General features: G+C 41.4%; 2 protein-coding genes across 10 annotated transcripts in view; one reads left to right on the top strand and one right to left on the bottom strand.

Moving 5' to 3' along the window:
• ELAVL2 (ELAV like RNA binding protein 2) overlaps positions 1-27,241 on the bottom strand; it is a 168,805-nt gene that overhangs the window by 124,325 nt on the left and 17,239 nt on the right. For 5 of the 9 annotated variants that reach the window (XM_059142844.1, XM_059142847.1, XM_059142848.1 and 2 more), the window contains exon 1: positions 18,735-19,276. The exons of 1 other annotated variant lie outside the window; for it this stretch is intronic. The gene's annotated coding sequence lies outside the window, so the exon portion shown is untranslated. Of the gene's footprint in view, positions 1-14,125; positions 14,408-14,522; positions 14,914-18,734; positions 19,277-27,241 lie in introns of those variants that run through there. 3 more of the 9 variants (XM_059142850.1, XM_059142845.1, XM_059142852.1) reach the window with 3 other exon arrangements.
• On the top strand, positions 13,897-14,745 carry LOC131812127 (uncharacterized). The gene has a single exon (XM_059141229.1). The coding sequence runs from the start codon at positions 13,897-13,899 to the stop codon at positions 14,743-14,745; it is 849 nt and encodes a 282-aa protein (XP_058997212.1).

Below are 27,241 nucleotides of genomic sequence, written 5' to 3'. Positions count from 1 at the left end.
CTTTTTGTGAGGATTTAGAGAAATCTCCCAGACTTGACTAATCTCTTACAAATATACAGAGCCCTTTAGGATTAAGGGACTGCCCAAAAGCCACTCGGGTCATTTCCAAAAGTGTTTTTCAATAAATTTCTTTGTAAAAACCTTAAAGACAACTGCCTAAGCCTCTGTCACCCCAACAAATGTTTTAAAGACAATTCCAAATTATTATGGTATTTGTTTCTTGTTTAAATATAAATGAATACAAGGAGGAACACAGTATTATGAAGAATTGGGGAGAGGTTCAAGATCTGGCAGAGAAGGATTCTATAAAAGTTTATTCATAAACTAACTGAACAAATCAATGACAAGCTAGAATTTTTAATTGGTATAGTACTTTAAGGCAAGCAAAAAGCTTAAGAGACATTCTTCTCTAGTTTTTACCACCTCGATCAATATACTGGGGAAACACTACAAAAAAAAAAAAAAAAGCTGATAAATTATACTTCAAAAATCAGAGAATTTTTTTCAAAGTCATGAGTGAGGAGAATAAAGGATGGAGACAATGCAGACCTCACTGCTGGAGCTGGCATTCCTGGTATATTTTTGGTGTGAACGCTACCTAATTATTGTTCTAAAAAGAACATTAAAAATTGTTTCTCAGCTGTTAAAAAAAAATAATGCCAGATCTATAGTGGAATACTAGTGAGGCAGAAGGGTTCAGATTCAGGATCCAAAGTTCACCATGAATTTATCAGGGGAAAGAGGATTCAACTTTAAAAACCTTATCTAATACACTTATCTAATGTTTATAAAATTAAAACCTTATCTAATACACTTATCTAATGTTTATAAAATTAAAAACTAAAAACCCTACCTTTGTGTAACACAAGGATAGGGTAGACAGGAGGAAAGATAAAAATGAAAAATGAATTTCCCTGACCGCTTCGCACTAAGTTAGGAGCCCCAGAGACTTTTCCTTCATAGAACAAATCAGAGTTACAACAATAACTTCTAGAACTTTAAATGTGTCCCCTTGAACAAACACTAAGTTTCATGTCAGCAAGGACTATATCATCTTCACCACCATACCTCAATATGTAAGAGTGGGTGATGAATAGTATGTATACAAACACTTACTAAATAAATGAACTTTTCCATAGAAACCAATAAATGTTCATATATGGAGGCTGGAAAAATAATTGTTTTTAAACTACTGCAGGGAAGAAGAGTAAAATACGGGGAATAAGACACCGAAAAACATGTTCACGTGGAGCTTCTCAATTCTAAGACATCATAGAAAGATGTACCACTAACCTCACAGCTTTGAGAGAAATAATCACTTCATTAAGTAGACATATTTATGAGACTCAAAAACAACGTAAAAAATTTTACACCTAAGACTTGAAGAAATATGGCTTTTGTTAAAGCAAGTTTTTACTAGTATTTTCCTGTAGTAATTAAAATTTTAATAAGATTACCTATTATTATTTGTGGCTTACCTAGAGATTGAAATATAATTTTCTCAAATGACAGTAAGTTACTTATATTGTAAATTATCTTCTCTATTCCAAACTCTGAATTCAAGTGAATTAAACAAATTTTTTCTAAGTTCCTACTACAAACAAGTAACACACAGAAGAGATGAAGTAAAACAAACAAAAAAATCCCTTCTTCTGACAGTGAAGTTGGAGAAACAAGGAGGATCAAGAACAATCTTTACTGGGTGGATATTTTCTTGTTTTAGGTTTGGACATCATACATCCTATTGAACACCTCACCTGCAACTGTTTTTCTGAGAACAAAAATAGTGGTGTTTGGAAAAGCCCACCAGATTTGGAAAATACTAGTTTCAGAAACTTAACAAGTTTAAGGAACAGCCCCTATAGATTCTCTACTACAGTGAGCAGGGGTTAAATGAATGTCACTTTCACTGGGAATAGAACATACAGTATTTCAATCTTTTTTCCTGAATTTATCAAAATCCAAAAATAAGCTGGAGACAGTGTCTTCATTCCCTTGCTTATAGAAAATAACCAATCCATACTTCATATGCCTCCAAAAAGTAATCCTCCAAGTCAAGACTGCCAACTGGCATCAGGAAGACAGCAGCCTGTGATGGAATCCTTCCAAAAGTCACGTAGCCATGGACCTGAAATAATGCAAGGTCAGAATCCTAGCTCTGAGGAAACAAGTAGTAGGCATTTTACTGCAAGTGCTACAGGGACCAGAATGAAGCTTTTAAAACAAAAAACAGTAGTAACAGCTCCACCACTGAGGAACTGAACACAAAAGAGCCTAGAGATGAGAAACAGTCGCTGAGCTGCCTCTTGGATCTGACTCTCTGGCCACGGGCATCTTAAACTACAACCAGCAGAACTCTAAAAGGTAGAAAAAAAACATTTTGGGAGTTCATGGAAAAGGTACTGAACTAAGAGTCACAGACCTAGGTTCCACTTCCCCACTGGGGAGGTGGAATCCTTAGGCAAACCACCTAACCTCTGAGCCTCATTTTCCTCATCTATAAACTGAGTATCTGGGGCGCCTGGGTGGCTGAGTGGGTTAAAGCCTCTGCTTTCAGCTCAGGTCATGATCCCAGGGTTCTGGGATCAAGCCCTGCAGCAGGCTCTCTGCTCAGCAGGAAGGCTGCTTCCTCCTCTCTCTCTGCCTATCTCTCTGTCTACTTGTGATCTCTGTCAAATAAATAAATAAATAATATTTTAAAAATTTTTAAAAATAAAAAATAAACTGAATATCCCCAGGGAGCTGTGCTAAGGTTCTGGAAGAACAGATATGTTCGACACCATCACTGTTACTGGAGGAAATACTCTCATCTCCTGGTTCCATCATTTTGGGTGGTGCACCACCTTCCATTACTGTTTTTCTGTCCTAATAGGTCTGTCAGCAACTAAATGCAGGCAGCTCTTTGGTGCCCCCACCCAATACACTGCCAAATTGTCTGGGATTGTTCCTCTGGGACAACAGCGGAATTAAGACAGTCACAGCAGCATCTCTGTCCAGTCGCAACTTAAAACTTGGCAGGTTCTGCCGTGCATAAATATTCTTCACCAGTGACTGGGCTCCTGGCAAACCAGGAAATAGTCCTTACCACAAAAGAGAATCAAAAGAAACAAAACTGACATGGGAAGAAGTGCAAAGAGGGAGACCCCAAAACTAAGTAAATAAATATACAAACAGAACAGACCAAGAAAAGCTACACACTTCCTATCCCCAAAGCAATAAGCAGCAACCTGGCCATATCCCTAAAGCACAGACTACAGAGATAGGTCCCTTTCCTCAGTCCCTCAAACACTTTTAAACTGCAGGGTGGGGGAGGGGAGGCAATCTTTTAAATTGTTTTCTATCTCATCTCCTTAAGCAAACAGACCAAATAGGAGAACAAGGATGCTTTATAAACCTTCGCTAGAGCTCTCTCAGTATCCAGCACTTAGTAATAATGTGTGACAAAATAATAAACACTATACAATCTTCCTGGCTTCTGAGCACAGTCCCAATACCATAAACGTGAAAACTTTTTAAAATACTTTAACTAAAAAAAAAAAGACAACTTTAAATGAATTTGGATAAGATCTATATGCCAAGTTAATCACCGCCACCTATAACAAAGCCTTTCTTAAGGTACAGATGTAGCTCCATCACAATGATTTTGAACCTTTAGGGAGATAAAACTCTTTTTTCAATTCTCAATTCCTCAACCAAACCAACAATGAAGACACCCTAGAAGCCCATCAACCAGATGATCCAGGGTATATTAAAATAAGTAACATATTCATCTAAAAGAATCATATAATCAAGGAAGAGGACTGGTAGCCTTGGTACCAAGAGGTTCTCTTTGGGGGTTGTTTTTTTTTAATTTTATTTATTTATTCGACAGAGAGAGAGATCACAAATAGGCAGAGAGTCAGGCAGAGAGAGAAGGGGAAGCAGGCTCCCTGCGGAGCAGAGAGCCTGATGTGGGGCTCGATCCCAGGACCCTGAGATCATGACCTGAGCTGAAGGCAGAGGCTTAACCCACTGAGCCACCCAGGCACCCCCCAAGAGTTCTTTTTAAGTGCCTCTCAGAAACAAGTTCAGAGGGTTGCCTGGTGGCTCAGTCAATTAAGCATCTGCCTTCAGCTCAGGTCATGATCCCAGGTTCCTGGGATTGAGCCCCAGTTGTGCTCAGTGCTCAGGGGGGAATCTGCTCCTCCATCTTCATTTGCCCCTCGCCCAGCCCATGCTCACTCACTTGCTGGTGTGCATGCACATCTCCCCCCCTCTCCCACCAAACATTTTTTAAAAAAGGACATGTTTTTTAAAATTTCAGAATATACCTATAATTTTTTCAGAACTATATACATAGTTAATCCAAAATCAGGTTTTTAAAATTAGCATATACTTTTACTCACATCCCAAGTATAGGGGGGAAAAAAGCGGATGGGCTGGAGACTGCACCAACTTTTAAACTGCCAGCATTACGCTCCTATTACTATTCAGAAAGGTTTTGCTAAGATGTTCAATAGAGGGCCATATTCTAATTCCTCATTTAGACTGGTCTACCTCAAGTGGCTACCAGGAGAACGGGGCTTTACAGGCATTGTTCCGTCCTCACACACTACACATCAGTGCCAGGTTGATCAAACAGATCTTCTTATCTGTTTGCCAGTCTGAACAAAAAGTTAAACTAGAGGGGCACCTGGGTGGCTCAGTCGTTAAACATCTGCCTTCAGCTCAGGTTATGATCCCATCCTGGGATCGAGTCCTGCACTGGGCTCTCTGCTAGGCAAAGAGCATCCTTCTCTGTCTCCCACTCCCCCTGCTTGTGTACCCTCTCTCACTGTGTCTCTCTCTGTCAAATAAATAAATAAAATCTTTAAAAAAAAAAAAAGTTAATTAGAAATATAAGTGTGTCAAGTCACCAAAAGGAAGGCCCTGACATTTTCTACCTACTTACCATTCATCTGCCTTCATCTCACTAGACATTAACACACACCAAAGTTGCTCTCTGCTATTCAAATTGTGCTATTATGCTCAGGAGCAGATTAAGAATATCCAACTTCCTTATTGTTAAAAAAAAAAAAAAAATTAGGGGCTCCTGGGTGGCTCAGATGGTTGGGCGTCTGCCTTCAACTCAAGTCATGATTCCATGGTCCTGGGATGGAGTTCCACACCAGGCTCCCTACTCAGCAGGGAGTCTGCTCCCTCTCTTTCCCCACTGCCCTGGCCTTATGCTCTCTCTCACTCTCTCTGTCAAATGAAGAAATAAAAGCTTAAAAAAAAAAGTAAAAAAAAATTAAATTACAGCACTGGTCCAAACATGATTATGCGGAACCTCTTTCTACTTCTGCTGGTGCGTCAGCTTGCTCTACTGCACACATGGGAGAAACCTTTGCTGAAGCTGACTTGCTCTTTCTAGAGAAGTGCAGAAAAGGCTGAAGGCTGAAAAAAAAAAAAAAAAAAACAACAGGAGGAAGAGGAGAGACAAACAACATACACAAACCTCACACCTGGTAACCTCTCATATCAGCTCTTTTTTTTTTTTACAGCAATCTAAAGGGAAAATGTCTCTTCTAAGCTGACATCATCAGCAATGCAGTTAGCAGGTGGGCCACAGGCCTCTTTTAAACAGCTCATAACATCCTATTAGTTTTCACAGCACCCAAGCAACTTCTGCTGACCATAAAGCATGTGAACGAATACAAGCAGATGACCAGCAGGAAGAAATTCCCACTCCCAGTAGGGGCAGGTCTAAAATCCTGGGAAGAGGGGGGGAAGGGTAAGATAAACCACTGTATCTTCTAAAAGAAGGAGAAAATCTCTTTAAGATCAGAGATTAAGGAGACTTCTCCAAATGAGGTAAAGGAGTCCACAAAATCTAAATTTACACACAGTGGTCTAACATAATTCAAATATTTACAAGCACAATCAAAATGAAATCTTAAGCACTCCTGCCTTTGTCTTTATATCTAAGAAAATTTTTAATTTCCATAGCCTTAGGAACTGTCACAAAGTCATAGCTCAAATACCCAAAAAAGCCAGGCAGGAATTTAATCTGAAGTGAAATAAATCATACTCCATATAAAGGATGCAGTTGACAAATATTGGCCCTGTGTTACTCCACCCTACCAACTTTTCAAGAGACATTAAATATAGTTCTAGATCTTTAAATGATACTTCCCAGCACCTAAATCAACACTTAACTCCTTTTTTTAAATTTTTATTTATTTTTTATTTCTTTTCAGTGTCCCAGAATTCATTGTTTATGCACCACACCCAGTGCTCCATGCAATATGTGCCCTCCATAATACCCACCACCAGGCTCACCCAACCCCCAACCCCCATCCCCCCTCCCCTCCAAAACCCTCAGTTTGTTTCTTAGAGTCCAAGTCTCTCACGGTTCGTCTCCCCCTCCAATTTCCCCCAACTCACTTCTTCCTCTCCATCTCCCCGTGTCCTCCGCGTTATTTCTTATGCCCCACAAATAAGTGAAACCCTATGATAACTGACTCCCTCTGCCTGACTTATTTTACTCAGCATAATCTCTTCCAGTCCCATCCATGTTGATACAAAAGTTGGGTATTCATCCTTTATGATGAAGGCATAATACTCCATAGCATATATGGACCATATCTTCTTTATCCATTCATCCGTTGAAGGGCATTTGGGTTCTTTCCAGTTTGGTGACTGTGGCCGTTGCTGCTATGAACACTGGGGTACAGATGGCCCTTCTTTTCACTACATCTGATCTTTGGGGTAAATACCCAGTAGTGCAATTGCAGGATCATAGGGTAGCTCTATATTTAATTTCTTAAGGAATCTCCACACTGTTTTCCAAAGTGGCTGCACCAACTTGCATTCCCACCAACAGTGTAAGAGGAATCTCCCTTCTCCATATCCTTTCCAACACATGTTGTTTACTACTTAAAAAAAAAAAAAAAGTGAGCCTGGGTGGCTCAGTCATTTGGTCATCTGACTTGGTTTCAGCGGGGGTCATGATCTCAGGGTTGTAGGATCAGACCCATGTCAGGCTCTATGCTCAGCACAGAGTCAGCTGGAGATTCTCTCCTATCCCTCTGCCCCTACCATACACACAGGCTTGCTTGCTTTCAAAGAAATTATTTGGGGCGGGGTGAGTGGGAGGTTAAGCCAAAATGAAACAAATACATACCATAGGTAACCTCTGGTCATCATTTGGGACAGATGGAAGAAACTCTGTCCATGGATACCCATTTCTCCTTTTTGTCCTCTAATAGCATCAATTCACTTGGTCACAGAAGATATTCTTCAATGAATAAACTGTAATAAAATGCTTAAGAGCCAATGGAAAGGTACAAGCCAAATGAAAAAAATAAAGAGACAAGTGACTAGGCTGCTCCTGACCCAGAATGGCCAGGCTAGAGTTAGAACTACCACAGGGCTCAGAAGCATAGACAGGTAACTAGGGGACAGAGGGCTAGCACAGACATGTCAAAGAGAAGAAAGGAAGGCTTTGGGTAGATCAGGTTCCTTGCAGAGACAATGGTGGGGAATGATGAAAGTCAAAAGCACTGATGACCTAGTATTTGGGAAAAGTCCATGAGTCATTCACAGCCATGGGCCACAAAGGGCCCCAGGGGTTTTAAACAAAATAAGCCAGCAACCAGTAAGTAGCACCTCAGGGAAAGAAAGCAGTGTTGAGTAAACCCACTGGGAAACAGACCTTACCTGTGAATAGGTTATAAAAACTTGCTCACTCTATAATAAACTCTGTATATGTAGTACAGCCCAGCTAGCTCTGCAGTAATGGTGGGGGATCCTCACATCACCAGAGGGGCCTCCAGCAGAGAAGCGGAATCAGGGAGATTTTTAAAAACAGACTTTCAAAAGTAGCTCAGAGTAAACTCAAGATCAAGCACAGTCAGTTCACGAAATATTTTCCTAACCTTACCCAATTCGCTGAATTTATTTTCAAATACACAGTGATTTATTTGCTTTGAGAAATACCTCATGTGCTTCTGATACACACACAATGCCCAAAGAATAAAAAAGTGTTAAACATCCTATAAAAACTGAACAAGTGAACAATTTCCAATAACTTACTTGACAGGGCATCCATCAATGACTTTTCACTTAAGGCTGGTAAGAGGGTATTGAAACAAGCAGGGAAAAAAATGTGTTTCTATGTAAACTCCATTTTGTGATGTAGAGGAATAGATCCCTTGATAAGAGATTAAACAAAATTCAAATCAGAAAAATACAGACTGATTATTTTAATTTAAATGCTTAAATTTAAAAATCTGATTTCTCATTGAAAAAAAGATGGAATATTTAAATTGAGACATTTATATTCCTGGAATGTTAGCTGGCTAAATTCTCATAATTTCACATGTAATTTTTTAACATTATTTATATTTTCCAGGAAAAAAAAATGCATTTTAAACTTCCCTTCCAAATCCCATCATCATAGATATATTTATACCTATTTCCATACCGAAATGCTCAAAGACACAATTCTCTCAAAACCTCCCGGCAGTATGGGGATCTTCTTTCTCCATGGCAGAAATACGCATTATATCATGATACATTATAAAGAATCACTTAAAATTGTGGTTAATAATAATGCACTGAAGGCCAAATATATAAAACTAATCAGTGGGAACCACTTATTACCACCTTTCCAATTCAGTAAACGTTGTCAATCTACTGCCAAAAATATCTCATACTTCCGTATGCTCATCATCACCTCGTCCTTGAGATGTGGAGGATAAGCTTTTATACTCAAAAAGGTTAAGAAACCAAGGACATAAGTAATGGAGCCCTAGACCAGACAACGGAAACTTCAAGCTTCCAGCCTATAGTATATTCCACCTGGCTCTGCTAAATTAAGAATTTCAACTTAAGTGACAAAACCTACTGAGGCAAGACAACTCGGTAGCTAAACTGGCAGCACTGTGCTCACCACAAGACCTTACATGTGTAATATTTGTTTACAAAATCAGAATGGATTTTAAAACAAACTATGCGGAGACAAGGAAGGTTAGAATTTGCCTTCAATGAAGAGCCCACATTGCTAAGGCCATAGCTGATGGGCACTGAATCGAAGAGCTTCCCCCCGCACCAGAATAGAGGACAACTCTAATACTCGAGGTCCTATTTCCCAAACGGAAACCTTATTTTAAGCCTCTTGAATCCTGAGGGCTAGACGGTAAAAACTGTATGGCAATTTTGGTGTATGTACATTTCTCTAGGTAGAAAGGGCTCACAGCTTTCTTCAGAACTCAATACTAACAAGAAATGTCAATTTTACAGGAATTCCGTAACAAAGATACAGGAAAGTTAAGCATCCCTATTCTGTCGAAGAAATAAAAACTAGTCAAGAAAATGTCTAATAAAGCTTGAAGTGAGTTTGACCACTGCTAACTAAAAGCAAAATGAAGTAAAATAAAAAACCTGTCCTAAAAAGGTAATCTGCTTGATATTTATGAAAATATGGATTTTGATGACATTCTATTAATACAGCCTCTAAAATTGCTAAAATCATCTCCAGTAATGAACACCCTACAACAACAAAAATTCTGTAGGAAAAGAAAAGCTAGTCATGTAGAATGTAAATTTCTTTTTTATGAGACTGACTCCTTTTAAAGCAAGGGAAAAGGCTGGTATGAGTCTATTACCATTAGATTAGACTAGGAAAAAATATACAGATACTCAACTCAGGAGTTCAAAATTTACCTAAAGCAAAACCTTCAACATGTTAAAACAAAACAAAAACTATCATTTTACTGTCTCATAATAAATAAGCTTAATAAAGAAAAGCTCTCATTTTCAAAATAAATAAATCAGTCAAACCAAGAGAGTGGAAATCAGATATGGAAATAACACATAAGAACTACAAACGTGCAAGTTTAAAAAAAGAAAAAAAGTTACTTGCAATTTTTAAGGCAACCTCCAAATTGGTTTAGTTTCAATCTCCTGCCACATATTCCTAGGACCTTAGTTATTTTACCTATCCCACTCCTTCCCAAAGCAATCATCCTTCTCTGTATGAAGACTTATTAAAAGGAAAACCTGTATGTCATCACTCAAAACTATTCAGCAACTCTCAAAAGGGAAATATACACTTAAGAGTATCAGTGAAACTGATGCCTTCAAAACCTAACCCATAACTCCGAGAAAATCATACCTTTACAAGAAGTAGATTTTTTTTTAAAGATTTTATTTATTTATTTGACACAGAGAGAGTGAGAGAGCAAAGAGAGGGAGAAGCAGGCTCCCTGCTGAGCAAGGAGCCCAACTCTGGGCTCAATCCCAGGACCCTGGGATCACGACCTAAGCCAAAGGCAGCTGCTTAACAACTGAGCCCTACCCAGACACCCCTACAAGTAAACATTTTAATGTAGTCCAACCTCTGGATAGGTAGTACTGGTATTAAAGGGGAAGGGGAAGATAGTGTATAGGAATGCACCTTCTGCATGTTACAAAAGAGTCACCTTCTGCTTTATACAAAATACAAGGATAAAGACATATCAAGCCATATTCTCTTAAAAAATATTCTCCTGTGATCTTACTAAAATTAAAATTATGATAGGCTCATGCATGCTGAAAGCCAAATCTGTTTATTTCTGGTTAGTGAAAATTTTCCTACATATTCCGTAAAACCACCGCAGGATTTTACTATACTAATTCCTATTTTTAGTTCAGATTCCAAAAGTTGCCAATGCTAGTTAAACCATAATAAAATGTGTATTTTTTAATACACAAAGCCTTAAAACAATTTACTGCCTTCTAAGCTTAAGCACCTTTTATTTCTGCTTAGCAGATTTATATTACTTAAAATCAAGAAGAAAAATCAACTAAGATTGCAAACCAATTAGTCTCTAAAATCAAATAGAACTTAAATGTTCTTCCCAAATTAGAAACAGAAAAAACAATGAGTTTGGCATTAAAGTACACAACATGTGGGTTCTGTGAGTAACCAGAACCAGTGAAGACTTCCACGGATCTATAAAATGAAACTGGCCAAACCAAGTGAACATTCTGTATGATGTCCACTATAGAGTTAATTCAAGAGTTGGGTGTGGCATCACCAGTGCATAAGGCCTTCAAACAGTTCTTTAATATATTAGCATTAAGAAGCATTATTGGCAGCTAAAAACATTATCAGACGATTAAGACTCTAACCAGGATAAGCTATGTAATCTGTGGATCCCAGTGTAAAAGGAAAGAAGAGGGTCCCCTTGTTCAAAAATTTAAGAATTTCAAGGGGGCGCAGTTAAGACGGCAGAGGTTACAAGCCCATAAAGCAGTTCTGCTTCGAACCAAGTACTCACGCTTAAAAACAAAACCGAACGTCATATGTGGCAGCTTACTGTGAAGACTGGCCTGTCCAGCTGAATATCCAAGAATAAGAAAGAACTGGATTAGCCGGCTACAGGTTGGTTTTCCACGGGGTGACATACGACCCAGCCCCATACCACCTCACCTATACAGCCTCCTGAAATGCCATGAAAAAATTAATAAATAACCTGACCAAGCTAAGTACCACGGACCTCTAGCCTCCTTATTTCCAAATAAACAGTATTGGTCACAAAGGTAGTAAAATAACATGTTATGGTACCTTTAGTAATACTTTGAATGAGAGCAAAAGAAGTGACCCTACCATGCGGACCAATCTAGCAAAAAGGTAAACAGTAAAGTCAGTCTTGATAAGATGCTATTTTGGAATATCCAATCCTTTGGGAAAAAAAGAACATGAAGAATAACGTGCCACTGTGGTGTTCTTGTGCCATGGTAAGGTCTGAAAAGTATACCAGGTTTTAAAAAAAAAAAAAAATTCCCATCAAAGAAAGGTTGATCCCAGTTTAGAAGTCAGGGTATTCAGGATGGCTCTGCTGTATCCTTAAAGAAAACTTGTGACTTGCTTTTAGAATAAAAGAAAGAGAGGTGGGGGAAGAAGGGATGGAAAGCAGTATTTTTTAAAAATTATAATGCCAACCAGAAAAGCATATAGAAGGCTGGAATGGCCGAAAGTGGTAATAAGGATTCAACCAGAAACATCTGTCTGTATATAAAGGTCCAAAAGGGTAGATTAAGGAAGGGGATAGTAGAAATGTCACTTAGAGCACTGCTGTTCCATGTCACACCAGGAGAGAGGTCATAACTAAAAGTGTAAAACCCAGGCAGAGAAGGACTTTACTTCTCCTACGCAGAAGCATTAACCAGAACCAAGCAACCCTGTTCAACTCCCAAGAAACAAACGAAAACCATAAAAGGAACTCATTCATTCTTAGCCTAGAAAATAAGGTTCAGTAGTAAATAACAGGCCTGGCCACACTTAACAGTTTGTGAGTACCTATGCTATTACAGGAGCATACCCTAAAACAAAAATTCTCTTCATCCACAGTAATAGTGTGTGTGTACATTTTAAAAGAGCTGACCTGATTCCTAAGAGCAAACACTATACAGTGAAGGAAACACCTACAGACCGATAAAATGGGGGGCCTTAAATGACAGCCTCAGGCTGTCTTTGAAGGGTAAAAAAAAAAAAACTTCATTCCCCAAAAGGTGGCAGCACCAAGTTGCCCAAATGGGCAATAAGGGCCCAGTTTGATCACACAAATTCATTCTCACAAGAAGGAAAAAGAAAGAAAGAAAAAAAAAAAGGCAGAGGAATCGTATCAAATTGCATGTAATGTTTCTTCATAATTTAATTTTTCCTACCCCACCCCAACCATTACTTTCCAGACACATTTTCTTCTTGCCCTGTTTTCCCTTTCCTTCCCCATTTCCAAAGGAACTTTCTCTAAGTATGCACACACACTTCACCTGAGCAGTATTAAAATCACCACTCCTACAGATCTCTAATAAGGAATAACCCAAAAACAAATGCAGTAATGTTCCAGTCCATTCAAGGAAAACAGTCACTATTTCTAGACCCAAAGATCTAGATGAGAAAAAGTAGATCCAGGAAAGCTTTCCTGCCCGCTCACCAAAATGGAGACTCCAGGTCAGCTTCCACAAGAAAGAGCGTGCTTAGCACAAATGAAAAATTCAAAGGACTCTGAGGAAACGGTTCTTGAGAGATTCTCTTCAAGAGCAACTAGCCAGTAATTCAAACTGATTTTTTAAAGAGATGGGGAAACTACACCCCAACCGGTATTCGAGTGGTTTACAATGGACTTATTTGTCATAAGTTTGGGACTGAGATATTTTAATTAAGACAGAATTATGGGTAGATCCACCAAAAAATTAAGTTTCAAAAAAGTCTTTGTCCTTGACGGCAAATATATTCACGTAGCATTGCTAAGCACCATTCTTTGGGGAGGGAATGAAAGAGAATAGATATTCGGGAACAAGTCCTCCTTTCTCACATTCTAAGAAAATGTAGAGAGAAGACAGGAGATGAAATTTTTATCATAAAGATGATCTTTTTAAATACACACTATTTTAAATGGCCATCTGGACAGCTACAACTCCGTGCTCATAGCTCACATCTAGAGACAAGGTTTTGCGCCCCGATCCTCCAGGATAACAAGTAGGCTTTTAAGGCAACGCTGTGGAAAGACTGCCTGCTGGTCATTGTCAAGACCACTGGAGGAGCATCTGCTGGTGAACCGATGTTGGTCCCCGCGAGACCACCAGTCGCACCAGTGCACGCACACTCGTCCGTGCACGGGGGCCGCAAGTGGCCGGCCCTCCCCGCCGAGCTGGAGGCGCAGCTGCCGCAACCTACGAGCGAGCGAGCCAAAGCCCCGAGTCCACCTCGCCCGGCGGCCCGGCCCGCCTGGCGATTCCCGCCCAGCGCACTGCCCGCGCTCAAACCCAGGATGCCACCGTGAGCGGCGACCTCGCGCGGCTGCGCCCTGCCTCACCTAATACCGCGCAAGGGAGCGAGCGGCCCGGGGGAATCCTCTTTGCTCTGCCCTGGCCGCCTCCAGTCCCATGCCACCTCCGCACACTGCGTGGCCGCTCCAAGTCTCCAGACGCCCCAGGAGCTCCAAGGACCACGCGCGAGGAAGCGCCGTACCAAGTGGGCACGCCACCAGACACCATGCGACTGGAGAACCCAGAGCACACAGCCTCCCACAGGCGGGGTTGCCAGTCCGCCACAGGAATCCTGCCCTTTTTCTAGAAAAGCCCCCTACCCCCACTTTCCCTCCGAAGCACTCACCTGCGTCTGGGCGCAGCTCTCCCGGCGCTACACGCGGCCGTACCGGGGCACGTCCAGGCCTGAGCACGCTGCCTGGTGCGACTGGCCCCGCTCGGCTCCCGCCGCCCCCAACCAGCTTGTGCCCACAGGAGGGGCGGTGCCACCTCCCGAGAAGCCCAATTCCCTCTACTCCCGCCGCAAGGGGCCGAGCTCTAGGAACTTCGCGTGCACAACCTCCGCCACCCCCACCGGCGTTCCCGCCCGAGGCCGGTCTAGGGCTCCCACCTAGCGGAGGCCGGACTCCGCTCGGCGCCGCGGCGCCGCGCACAGCCCTTAGCTTCGGCGTCCAAAACAGACCCGAGGCCAGGCGCCGCGTGCCCGCCTTCCCCGCCCCCACTCCCACACCCCCCGCACTTGCCTGCTACGACTCGGAGCTGCAGCTACTACGGCTCGCGCCGCCAGCCGTCAGCACAGCCGCGGAGGAGTCGCTCCGGGCGGGCTCCGCGGAGAGGCGGTGGCGGCGGCGGCGTCCCCAGTCCTGGCGGAGGCGGGAAGGCGGACTGGAACCCGGTGAAACCCCCGCCCTACCCGCGTCGCGCCGGCGACCGGCCTCCTCACCCGGCCGGCAGCTGCCTCAGTGACGCCCAGGCGCCGCGGTCCCGCCGTTTGTAGCGGGGCGGGGAGGAGGGGCTTGCTTGGAAGAGCGCCAGGAGGCGGGGCCGGCGGCGAGTTAGCGGCGCCGCGACTGCCGCCGCCGGCGCGTGCCCTGCCCGGCCGCCCGCGGGTAGGTGCCTGCGAGAAGACGCCCGGCTGCGGCCGCTCCGCTCGTCCCTCCCGTGTTCCGATTCCGAACAAGCTCTGGAACCAGGTTCCCTGGCAGCGCGGAGAGCGTCGCGCGCCCAGTAGCTGTAGATGCCAGGTGCAAGTTTGCAAACCCCGAGGTTTCAGGCGCTAACTGGGAGCCAGAGCGCGGGGGTTACTTTGAGGTATATGTGCATCAAGTGTACAAACAGACATACATACGCATATATTGCAAGCGGAGTCAAAAGGTTCTTTTTTCCCCTACTTCACAGCCCAAGGGTCCTGTCGCTTGGCGGAAAACTAAAGGCTTAGCCCCGGCTACCCCACTCTGCCTCTCTAGATGGAATCTGACGTTCAAATAAGCCCGAGTACCTGTGCGGGGTGCTATACTCTGCTTCAAACGCAAAGTAGGAAATCCTGCACTCGACTATACAAGAGCCTGCCGCTCTCTGCATCCTTCCAACGCCCCCCACGTTAGCCCCGAAACGGCCAACTCTTCACGGAGGGGGCGTCACATCGCTGCTTAGCCTTGGTCCGGCCCCACGCCCAGCTCAATCGCCTCTCTCCTAGAAAAACCTGTGCCTGTCCTCAGACTCAGCCCCGCGACTGGGAGTCAAAACCGACCCCGAGCCACGCGGTGGTAACACGTTTTTACACCTGCTCAGCCGCTTAATTATGAGAGCACCTGTCGTGTTGTTGTGGTTTTCATTGCGAAGGCTTCTGTTTTAACCCTTCCCCCTTAAAAACTGCACTTAAAATATCACCTGTCATACCTACCTGAAATCTCAGGAGTTAAGAGAAAGGAACTGAGCAGTGGGCGACTGAGTCGCCGCAAGAACGTGACCGAGGTTACAGCTTCAAGGGCATGATGCGGGTTTGATGCAGCAAGGTCCGCTAAGGGCGCCCAGCACTCCCCGCCCCCACGCGACGGGCGGGGCGGGGAGGTGGGGGAGAGAATGGAAGAAGGACTCCTTTAGCCCGGGGCGGGGGTGGAGGAGACAAAATTGCCCTCTTGGACGAATTCAAATCAGGCGTAGTAAGGTAAGGCCTTTAACCATAATCGAAATGGAGACAATCTACCCCTTAATTTGAGGGACCCTGACTGGGGACACCAGAAATAGCTAATTGATTCTATATCAGCATTTCTGTTGTCACCCCAAATCCGATTAGCAATCAAATGACCTTAATTGACTTTGCACGGGGTTACTGGGAAAACAGCTCAAAGCGCCTGCGCCTCTTTGACCTCCCTCTAAACAGTTAATTATAATATTCCTATCCCAAGCAGGCGGGTTGCTAAAAAATGCCTGATTCCAAACGTTAGGCAAAAATGGGCCTACCACATTTGCCAGTCTAAGCCTAAAACTCTTAGAATGCCCTACGCCCTACTCCCTGAAGCTGACTTTTTGAAGTTATGGGAGACCTCTCTACAGAGTTTCCTAAGTCTTCCAATCCACTTCGACCTGCAAACGTTGCGTTTTTCATGGAGAACTCCAGAACAGGTTAAAATGAGGTGCCTAAGCACTTGGTTAAAAAAGAGAAGAACCCAGGAGAGATTGGTGTAAGACAGACAGACTTAGGGAATGACAATAAAAACTGAGAAACAGTTACTTTTTTAAATCCTCCAAAAAGCGACTTTTAAAAATCAAAATTTTCTGGTTTTGTACACTTATTTGTCCAGATTCTGACAAACCTTTCAGATGTCCCATTTAAGAAGCCATTTTACGAAGGAAGTCTTACAGGCCCACACAGCTTTTCTACTCTATCACCCCTAAAACATGCACACTTTTTCCCTGACCTTTAAGAACTTATTTTTATTTTTTTAATTAGGAAAATAATTTGTTCAGTTACTATTGTCTACTCTGTACTCTTCCCCCACCCCTCCACTTTAAGCTTGCATTTTATAAATTGCAGTATAGGCCTAAGAAATAACCCATCTCCATCTCTCTATTCCCTACATCCAGAAGATGGAGAGGGGGCGGGGGGTGTGGGGATGGGCTAAAGGTGTAGAATCTTAACCAACATGAAGTGTTTATAGTGAGTGGGGGCGGGGAAAGAACCCGTGCATTTCGGGGAGAAAGTAAGAGACATTCATCCCATCCCAGCAGTGTTAAGAGTAAATACTAAACGGTTGACTGTTTCTCTCACTCAGGCCACAATAAAGCCAGATCTGCAGCTGGCAATTAGAAGAGAAAATACCCAGTCTCGACATCAGTTTCGCTAACCGGTACTTGAAAATGGCAAACGGGGAGTGTATCCAACCTCCAATTTGCCACAGTTGTATAGCTCTCATATTAATTCTTTACAGACGTGAAATAGGTGGGTACGTAGCAACGTGCTGGGCATAAATTAAGCAACAATGGCCACGCGACGTCCTATTCGCCGCGGAGCTTCCGTACAAGGCACTGCCACCTTGCTATCCCCAGACCCCACCGCCCCGGAGATGGCAGAGTCGAATCTGGAGGCTGGCCGCAAGTTGGCTTTTAGACCCGGGAGGGTGGGTAGGGTGGACAGCGGGGAGAAATTAATAACCCCGGCGGGTTTTATACCTTTTCCCCATTCTCTCCATCGCAAGCACCACGCCGGCGCTCTCACGCACACTCACCCACACCCCCTCGTGCCAATAATTTAAACTTCTCTTGGGCAAAGGCAGCACCTCCTTCACCGCCACCATCACCCTCTCGGTCCTCTCCGCCCAATGAACATTCTCCCCCCTTTCCCACATCTACCCTAATTTCTCTTTTTCCGCAGTAGAAAGCCTGCTGGTTTCTCCCAAACCCTGAGAAATCACAAAAGTTAAAACGAAGCATGGGTCTGCCCAGCGTCTCATCCCCAACCATCTTTCTCCTAGCGTCAGTTTAACAATAGCTATTGTGGGGGGGCGGTAAGAAAGGGGGTGAGGGCAACGTAGCGGAGTTGGCTCCTGGGGTGACTGTGAATCTTCGCGACTGCGAAGGGGTTTCCCCTCGCGCCGAAGGCAAAGTCAGCAGCGTAGGACCAAGGACAGGGCTTGGAATCCACTTCCCAGCGCCCAGCGCCGCAAGGCTCCCAGGCAGCCGCCACTCCACAGACACAGCTCCAAGGATCTTATTTACGCTTTTCTGAACAAAGGGAATCTCATATCCGGTACAGACTTAAGAATGCAGCCCTAAATTGGCTACCTTCTTTTAAAAAAGAATCACGGTAATTGGCGCCCATGATTTAGAGCCCGCACACCTAGCAATGATGAGTTTTTGACAGCTTCTACCCACCCTAACCCCAACCCTAGCCCTAGCCCTCAGGCGGCATGTACTTTTTCAGTCAACTACAACTAGCAGCCTGGTGTAGCATCTAAATTCCATCTGGCAATCCCATCTCCCCAGCACATGTTATCTGGTTAATGCAATTAAGTGTGGGGTTTTCGCTGGTCTAATCTGCAAGTCCAGGCTTCTGATTTCCCTCAAAGGTATTAAAGCCTCTCCAGTCCCTTAGCTGCTGTGCGAAAGTAGAGGCATGCATCCCCCAAAGCCCAACTTATCTCTCTTCCCACGAAATGAACTTCCAACCTCAATCCCGTAGCTCACTCAACACCTAGACTCCCATTGTACCCCTGCTCTACTCTAGTCACATTTACCACTTAAGTTTCTGCCATTGACATTTGCGAAAATTCAGTACGTCAAGCATGCGTCCTCTTAGTCTAGCTCTCTAGAATTAAAAAGCAGAGCAGTAGCTTTGAAATGAGACAAACATGTGCAATTAACTTCATATTCTGTATTCCGCTCACTTACAGGTTTTCTGGGTTTGCCAGCGCATCGCTGCAACTAATGATTAAAGAAACCAAACCGAAACTTACCTTTCTCCCTTAAGGTTTTTGTGTATGTGTGTTTTTAAAGTAACGGTGCAGTTCTCCCAATAAGGATGAGCAAGAAGCTGCTGGATAGTTCTCTTAAGACAGCACGAAACCTAAACTGTGCTCGGCTTAAAAGAAGCAAATAAAAAGAAATGCTTTCGACCCCAAAGTCCAACGCTAAAAGAAATGGCGAAAAAAAAAAATATGAAAGGGGAGGGGAAACTTAAAAAAAGAGAGTTTAAAAAGACGAAGAGACTATCCTCCTATTGCCGTTCAACTAAACAAAAAGAGGCAAGAAAAACAAACGAAGGAACAAAGAAAAGAGACGAAAGAACGTTTTTTCAAAAAGACGATGTCTTTCTCCTTGTTGCTTTTTAGTAGGTCGCTACAGGAGTAAGCTGCTGCATCTCTAACTGAGAACAGAAATAAGGGGGGAGGACGTCTTAAAAGGGAGGTGGACTGGACCACAGATTTATAGCACCGTATCACCAACCCCTTCTCTGCCTCCGCACTGCCGTGTGTGCAGCTGCTCTGCCAGGCTCCTATCCCGGGCAGCACGCGCGGAAGTATACGCCGAGTGGCGCCACAACTTAACTTGCTCTTCTCCCCAGGACCCTGATTGGTCTGGATGCTTCCATTGAGGCCGCCCGGGCGATCATGCTTGATACGATTGGCTAGAAGCTTGTGTCACTCTCAAGAGCTCAATGGAGTCCCGTTTCAAGGTAAGTTGTGCGGGGAGGTACACACTTAACACAGGCGGCGAAGGGAAATGCAAGAAGCAAAAAGAGATGGAAAGAGCAACGTGGGAGGGTTGGACTGTAGTATCAGAGTTTGCGATATGGCATGATCTTCTTTCCTCTTAAATCTTTCTGCTTCCGAAAGACTCATTTTCCTTGCCATCACTGCCGCATCTATGGCACGTTTCTTTATAACATTAAACTCTGTCCGGTATGTATGAGGCATTGAGAGCTCCCTCTCTTTGATCTGAGTGAAAGGGATGAATGTACATCCATTACTTGCCCGCATGACTTTTTCGATTTATGTTCCACTATTCTGTATTAGATATTAAGCAATTTTATGTCTGTCTCTCTTTTAATATATGCATATTGCAGCTCTCTTATTTATTTTTAGGGCAAGAATGAATTCAGAAATGCTTTCAAATAAAGCTGCACGGTTTGAATTAGCTTTCATTTCATGTTAGAAAAGTATAGGAGAAGCATCCTGACAGGAAAAAAGGTACTGAACAGAGCTAAGATCCTTTACTTTGAGGTATATGGTGACTCAAAAAGAGCATCTGTATATAAAATTAGAACAAACCACTCCTCTGTATTTGCTGGCGGTCCGGTGCTTGGACCACATACGTATTGCTGATAGTAAATTAGTCGAACCTTTATCTGGGTTCTTTCTCTGAGGATTTAGAAAGTTTAGCCAGAAGGCCAAATGCTGCCAATGCTTCCGTTTTATAGCTGAAGACTAGTTTATCAAATGCCATATTTTGATAGCATTCAAGAGACTGAAGTATAGTTTTGTGCATGATATTTATTTCTTCCTCCAAGTGAAAACGTAGTCCTCAGGATCGACTTGATGTATAAATAGAGACAACATTAACTTGAGGTAGGTTGTTTTTCAGCCTGAATTTCTTCTTTTAATCTTGACAGTGCCAACTTCCTAGATAGTAGGTATGTTTCTTATACAATGTAACATATCTTCTCTAGATGCTCATGCCTTTCTAAAAGGAATTCCTTTACCTGTTTACTACTAGTGGCTATCTTTGAAAATTCAGAAAAAGGAGACACAGGTAAGAGTTAGAGATTGGAGGAGGGCGGATTGGGATGGTGGGAAAGGGACAGATAGTCACAAAGCAAAATAACTACAAAGTGAAGGGTGAAGTAATTCAGAGTTCCTTGAGAATGTCCTTGAGTGTGGATAAATGATTAATGGCGAAGAACACGAGACTTGTTTATCTCCCCGTATAGCCAGTGTAATATGTTCAAGTTCTATTACTTTGCATGACAATAACATGGGGTTGGAAAAGGAGGCCTGAATCTATATGTTATATTATAATTAACATTGTTATTTTATAATTTATAATTACCATGTCCTAATCCCCAGCCCCACTTTTTATATAACAATAAGACTGGGGTCCTAATTTCAAGTTAAAGCTATTTTCTAGACCTGGGTGGAACTCCTAGGAAGTAGAAAGAAAAACAGTTTGTGGAAATGGAATAAAGGGGCTGAGGGAAAGACAAGTCAAGGGAAAAGACAGAAAGACTCCACTTTACCTAAAGTAGATTAATCACTGTATGAATAAATAGTTGGAAGATTGTGTGTTACCATCTTCTTCAACCCCTCCCTTCAGCCCCAGGTCAGTACAGAGAAATAAATCTTAAAGTAATAAATACAATTTATATAAAAATGTAAAACTGTTTATGCAGACTTATTTATGAGGTGAAATGCCTTTTCCCCTTGTTAACATGCTCTTAATATTGAATTAGTTGCATATATTCATATAATATTATCAGCACTCTGTAGGAAATCTTTACCATTAACTTAAAACTACCTAAGTATCTTCTAACTGGGTGGAAACTAATACCTTGTTTTATTTTTTGATGTGTGTTTGTTTCTACAAGAAGTGGTATATTTTCCAAAAGGGGGAGGGTGGATAAGGACAGCTGGGTGTGGTGTGGAGTGGTGAAAATCTAGCTTGTGTGTTAGGTAGTTAAAGAAATTACTTGAAAAATAGTAAATTTGTCCATTCAAATGCAAAACACTAAATTCTGTGGATTGGGTATATATGCTTTCTTTACTTTAGGCAGAGGAACAATTGTTTTTGAAAATGTTGTCATCTTCAACATGTTGTTTTTTCTACATAGGTAAAATGAAGTTAAATTATTTAAAATATTGAAAATATCTTACAATACTAGTTTACTTCCTCAATAAAACAGATGTTTCTAAATTTAAAAACATTTGAATGGATACATATACCTTAAGTAATGTGTATTTTTCCAACTTTTAAAAATAAAAACTGAATACAGCCTATTTAAAATAACTGATATCTGGATGTATATGTCACTTTGAAATTCATGTTATCATAGCTTGGAATACTAACATAATCTATCTTGTAATTAATAAAGACTGTGTAAACATCACACTCCACATTAAGGAACTGTAATCAACCCCTCTTCATTCATAGTTAGGTAAAGAATTATCCACAGCATCTGAACTTGCATTAGAAAAGCATTTAAAAGACATCTGAGTTTTGACTGTTATTTTAGCTGACATATTTTTAAAGTCCTTAGTACTATTTTAAATTGCAGCAGAGAATGGATAGAGTTGAGGGGTCACTCACTGAAAGTTTGGAGAAATAGTTTGTTGTGAAGAAAGTTGCAAAAAAAAAAAAAAGCTGAAGAATAATGAATTCAATGGATTATTTTGCTAAAGTTTATAAAGGAACACTCATTCACAGGAATACTCATAAGCTATTGTGGGCAATATCTTTTAGGATAAATAACTCCCTTACACTAGTTGAGGGGGGGTGTGATTTTAGCATTTTATGATAAAGGATGCTATCAACTACTACTGTGACATTTTTTTAAAAAGTAAATAAAGCAGTTAAGCTATTTAGGTGAGTTTACAATGTGTGGCTTAGGGCAATAGTTCCAAATATTATACCCTCTCAGAAGAATAAAAATATTCTGTGTTAGTTTGTTGGGCAATTTGGGGTGGGGGTGGGGTCTGCAGTTCAAAATGTTAGAAATATGTCATTTTAATGCCTGTGTGAGAAATATAGATATTATATAGCGTGGTGATTACTCTTTTATATATTCTACCTAAAGGAGCATGTCAACTTAACCTTCTACAGTTTAGAAAACAGGAAAAAATTTGTGGAGAAAATTGACACCAACGTTGAGTTTAGAGCGTGGCAACTGGGCAAGGGAAATGAGGCAGGAATTAGCACCATGGACAGAGGTGAACCGATCCAAAATAAAGGTTTGCAAAGCCTAACGGATAGTGTTTTCTGTCCCTCCCAAGTAAGATACGGAAACGGCAATTCTTGGGAATGTTTCATTGCACAGACTTTAAGGAAGAGGCTGTCCTACTTCATAGAAACACGTTTATTTCAAATTAGGCGGCTTTTGCTAGAACTCGGCCTTAGTGACAAAGCATCAGGATAGTTAGAGTTCTGAACTCTGGGCACACCATCCACTAAACTTCTCTTTTCACATGCTCCCTTGCCCAGATGAGCCTGTCTTTCATCAAAGTATTCATGCAAAATAAATGCAAATCCAGGTAGTCATCGGAAAGTCTGCTAAACCTACTCCAGAGTTCTTAATCCTCAAAATTCCCAGCGGGAATCGAAACAACAACAACAAAAAAACCCATACCCTTTCCCCTTCGCTACCCCCACCCTCAATTCCTCCTCGGCTCCATCCACTTACTGGCAATAGGGCAAAGTCTTTTATCTGAAGATAAGTGACCTCCTAGACTATTTTGCAAAGGACTCTTTATATTGCAAACACTTTCCATCAGGGACAGTGCCAGAACCGGCAGTGAGCAGGATCACAAACATCCTTCACTTTCTCTTTACATTTTGTCTTTAAACTCCTGTCCGAGAGAAAAAACTGTAAAGACAGTAGACTCAGGGAGAATTCCCCTAAAACCTTAGGATACTGCTCACACATAAAGACATGTAAATTGTTTATTTAAGTGTTTAAATTTTTTTAAATGTTATCTAGTGTCACAGTAAATCTTTTGAGACCAACTTAGAGTGCTCTCTCCCCAGTCCCACCTTTTTTTCCCCCTGGGTAAAATTTGTACAAAGTTCATTCTCCTTTAAGTGATTTGACTGCAAATATTCAGATTCATACTACGATCTGTTGCACGTGCCCCAGAGTGTCTCGGAAAATATATTTGCAGCTTCGGATCGACGATCATTTATGTAAAGCTTCCCACAAAATGTCCTCAGATTTCTTTTCCTCCTCTTTTTTACACAGTAGCAACTTTAAGTAGAATAAACTCACATCTTTGCTGAGCATGCAAAGAGAGGTCTAGCAGACCAGTCAAGAGTGAGGTAGGAAAAACTGGAGGTGAGAAAAGGCAAATCAGAGCTTTGTGTCCGTTTCTTTCAGGGATGCTAACAGTTTTCTCTAAGCTTCCTCCTGGAGCCGATACATCTCATGCAAAATTAATACAAGTAATTAAAAATAGCAGTTTCCAAAGTTAAAGGAAACCATCTGTCTCAGCTGGTGGCAATCAGTCTTTTGGCCGGCCCCTTTACCGGGACCTGGGAAGAAACGGTTTTTCTGCTTCCGATGCTCCGAGGCTCTTTCTCATATTGAAGATTTATGTTTCCACTTGTGTGCGATGCACGTCTAATTTGAAATAATAAAGCCGGCCTGAGCGACCAGTCAATCAGGGCTATCAACTGCACCCGGTATGCAGCCCTGCCCCCACCTCCACTGGTCTCTAACCCTCCTTCCCTCCCCTACTTCCTCCCCCCATCCTACACCATCCCCCTCCTCTCTCCTCTCTCCTCTGCTCTCTCACACATTTGCACTTTCCCCCCATGTGTGTTCAGATCAAACCCTTGCCCCATAGAGCAAGTGACCGCACCGGGGCACAATGACAAAGGCAGAGTTTGTATCAGAAGAAGACTGAGGCCCGGGGAGACAGGGCGGCTAGAGAAACAGCTGTCTTATCAGCCCGGTGCAGAGATGGAGATGGCTCGAGAGGTCCTCAACAGATAATCACTTGAATAGGTTTGCAATGCGCCAAACTTCACGCTTGATAAGGCTAACCCAATGTAGAGAGCAGCCCAGATCCTGCTCCATTCTGTTTTATCTGAGCTGTAAATTAAGAAATTGAAATTCAGGTGGCAGAGGCAGCAGTCGGCTGATAGACCGCTAAAGTAAACTGTCATTAAAATGCTTGCGGCAGGCAGAGAGGGGGCGCCTGGAATGGGATATTGTTTTATTTTTTTTAGTGGGGGGAGGGGAGCCGTGTGAGAAAAAGCCCACCGGTTTTAAAAATTATCTGGGGAGCATAAACTGAGGAGGACTACCAAAGGGGCACAGCATTTTGATCATAATTCTTAGTCATAGCTACTCTGCATAAACAATCTGAAAAGTATAAAGTTGTGGGAAGTTTGGTGAAATAAGAGTTAGGAACAATTTAAAGAATCTGATAGAGAACAGAATTCTGTCTTTATCAGAGCACGGGGCAAAAGAAGCTCCCTGGCTGCAGTATTAGAAACTGATTCTAAATGCAATCTAAAGTATTTCTTCTATTGTGAGAAAAGCAGATCAACTGGATACAGAGGAGTTACCATAAAGTGAGGTTAACTTGACCTTTTTGTTGATGTGATAGAGCCACCAGAGATTCCAGGGTAATTTTTAGAAAAGCCTAAGAAATTATCTACCACAGAAGAGAATCAGCTTACCTGCTTACAGGAATAAGAGTTCTATTTCACCCCCTTCCCCTTTACCCAGATAATTACTAAGGGGTAATTCAGGGAACTCAAAAAATTCCATGTGTGTATTTGACACCACATGGTTCTTAGAGTACACTTTATACCTACAGTCTGCTTTTATACTTTATACCTTATGTCTGCTTTTATGGATAGGAGGTGTGAAATTCTATGCATTATTTGACTAAATGTTTCACAGAAGTTTAAAATGTATGATGATCAGAATATAACCAGTGACCTTGGTGCCTGATTCACTTATGACTTTGCACCGTATCTTGTTCCTTTTGGCATTGAGTGGATTGCAAATTCACTGGTGTACATTTATGAGAGTGCATGACAGGATGCATTTCATTTTCCACAACAGCATTTATAACTTAAGTTTTAGCAATATTTCTACAAAGATACCTTCTGGTGATAACACATAGTTAATGCAGCTTTAGGAAATCAATCCGTTTTTACTTTAACCCCAAAACTTTGATCAATGCCAGGGTACACTTAATTGATACTATTAAGGCTGCTTAAATCACAGTGGGAACTGGAAGAATTAAAAATGAATTTGTCAGGAAAAGTAGTGAAAAAAAAATTAAGGTGCAGATATATACTTCAGTACTTAATTAACTATTTAGATACATTAAAAACTATTATTTTAAACTATGTACTTAATCTGATTACTCATAGGAAGATGAGCAAATATATACAAGTCAATGAATCTCGAACATATTTCTTTTCAATTCTTTATGCAAAATTCCTTCCTATCACCTAACCCAAAGATCAGTTTTTTTGTTGTTTTTATTCAAGTGTATGGATAAATGAGTGAAGTATATATTCTTTAATGAGAGAAAAATTTATGTTTATACAAGCTAACTTTTCCCTTCCATATCACCATTTTCCATAATGTTATATTGGTTTAAATAGTGGCTGCTATATAAGCATTTTAAGAAATATTCTTTCAAATTCCAGCCTTTCAGGCACTATTATCTTCAAATAATCAGACAATAAGATATTTTTCTGCTAGTTACAAATACTCTTAAGTCTGAACTGCCAGCATTAATGAGGCTCTTAAGCTATATTTATTTTTGTTTTTCTTAATTAAATTGAAAATATGCATACAATAAACAGCTTAAACTATTCTTTGCCAAGACATGTAGGACTTTTTAAAGATGAGAATTTACAAAAAGTTTAAAAGATGTACTCTCACCAAGTCTGAAATGAGAGAAAAAGATATTGTATAAATGTACATTATAATGTTTCAAAAGATAATTCAGAGGATAATTTTAAAAAGGAAAAATCACACTATTGAAGAGGAAAATGTTTTAGCATTAATTATAAAAACCACTTCTAATTTTTGTCACAAATAAATAATATGTATGGCATTATGAATGATGAAAAATAATTTAAAGATCCCAAAATGCCAATTTAAGTTTGGGGGGATTCCCCATTATTAACTCCCTCTAAGGGAAATGGGATAATAGATTTTTAATGAAAACATTCTCTCTATGATATATAAAGGCATTATTTTCAAGAGCTTTAGAAATACCTAATTTTGTAGTATTTTTGTTTAAAACTGATTATAAATCTATTACCAAAGAAAAAAATCAGACAACTGATATTGTCCTTATAATATTTATCTTTAGGCGAAGATCAAATGATCAATACATAATCAGTTCCTGTTTCTATTTATTCCTGATCTTTGACAAAAGACCCATTTCAGTTTGCTTCAAGCATCTTTTGAGTGCCAGTATTTGTACAATATCTCCTCCTAAGTTTTTAATAGTATAGCTTGCCAAAAATTAGTCCTTTAAATAGATATTTCAATGTTATTCTACCACGGACTACAATTTTGAAAATTGTTAAGAGTTTGGGTTTGTACATAGGCACATCCTGATCTGAACATGACTTCATCATTGTGGGGCCTTGGACAAGTTACTTAATTTCTTCTAAGTCTTGATTTCCTGATCTATATAATGGTGATAATAATGTTTAATGTAGGATTGCTGTGAGGTTAAATGTAACCATGAGCGTAAAATATTCAAACTTCCTGGAA

The sequence above is a fragment of the Mustela lutreola genome, chromosome 12 (genome assembly GCF_030435805.1).
Source record: "Mustela lutreola isolate mMusLut2 chromosome 12, mMusLut2.pri, whole genome shotgun sequence".
NCBI classification, from domain to species: Eukaryota; Metazoa; Chordata; class Mammalia; order Carnivora; family Mustelidae; genus Mustela; species Mustela lutreola.
This window is presented reverse-complemented; position numbering and strand designations above follow the sequence as displayed.

Bases quoted from the DNA above. Each gene is read 5' to 3' on its own strand.
- LOC131812127 (XM_059141229.1), top strand. From the start codon at position 13,897: ATGCCACCTCCGCACACTGCGTGGCCGCTCCAAGTCTCCAGACGCCCC.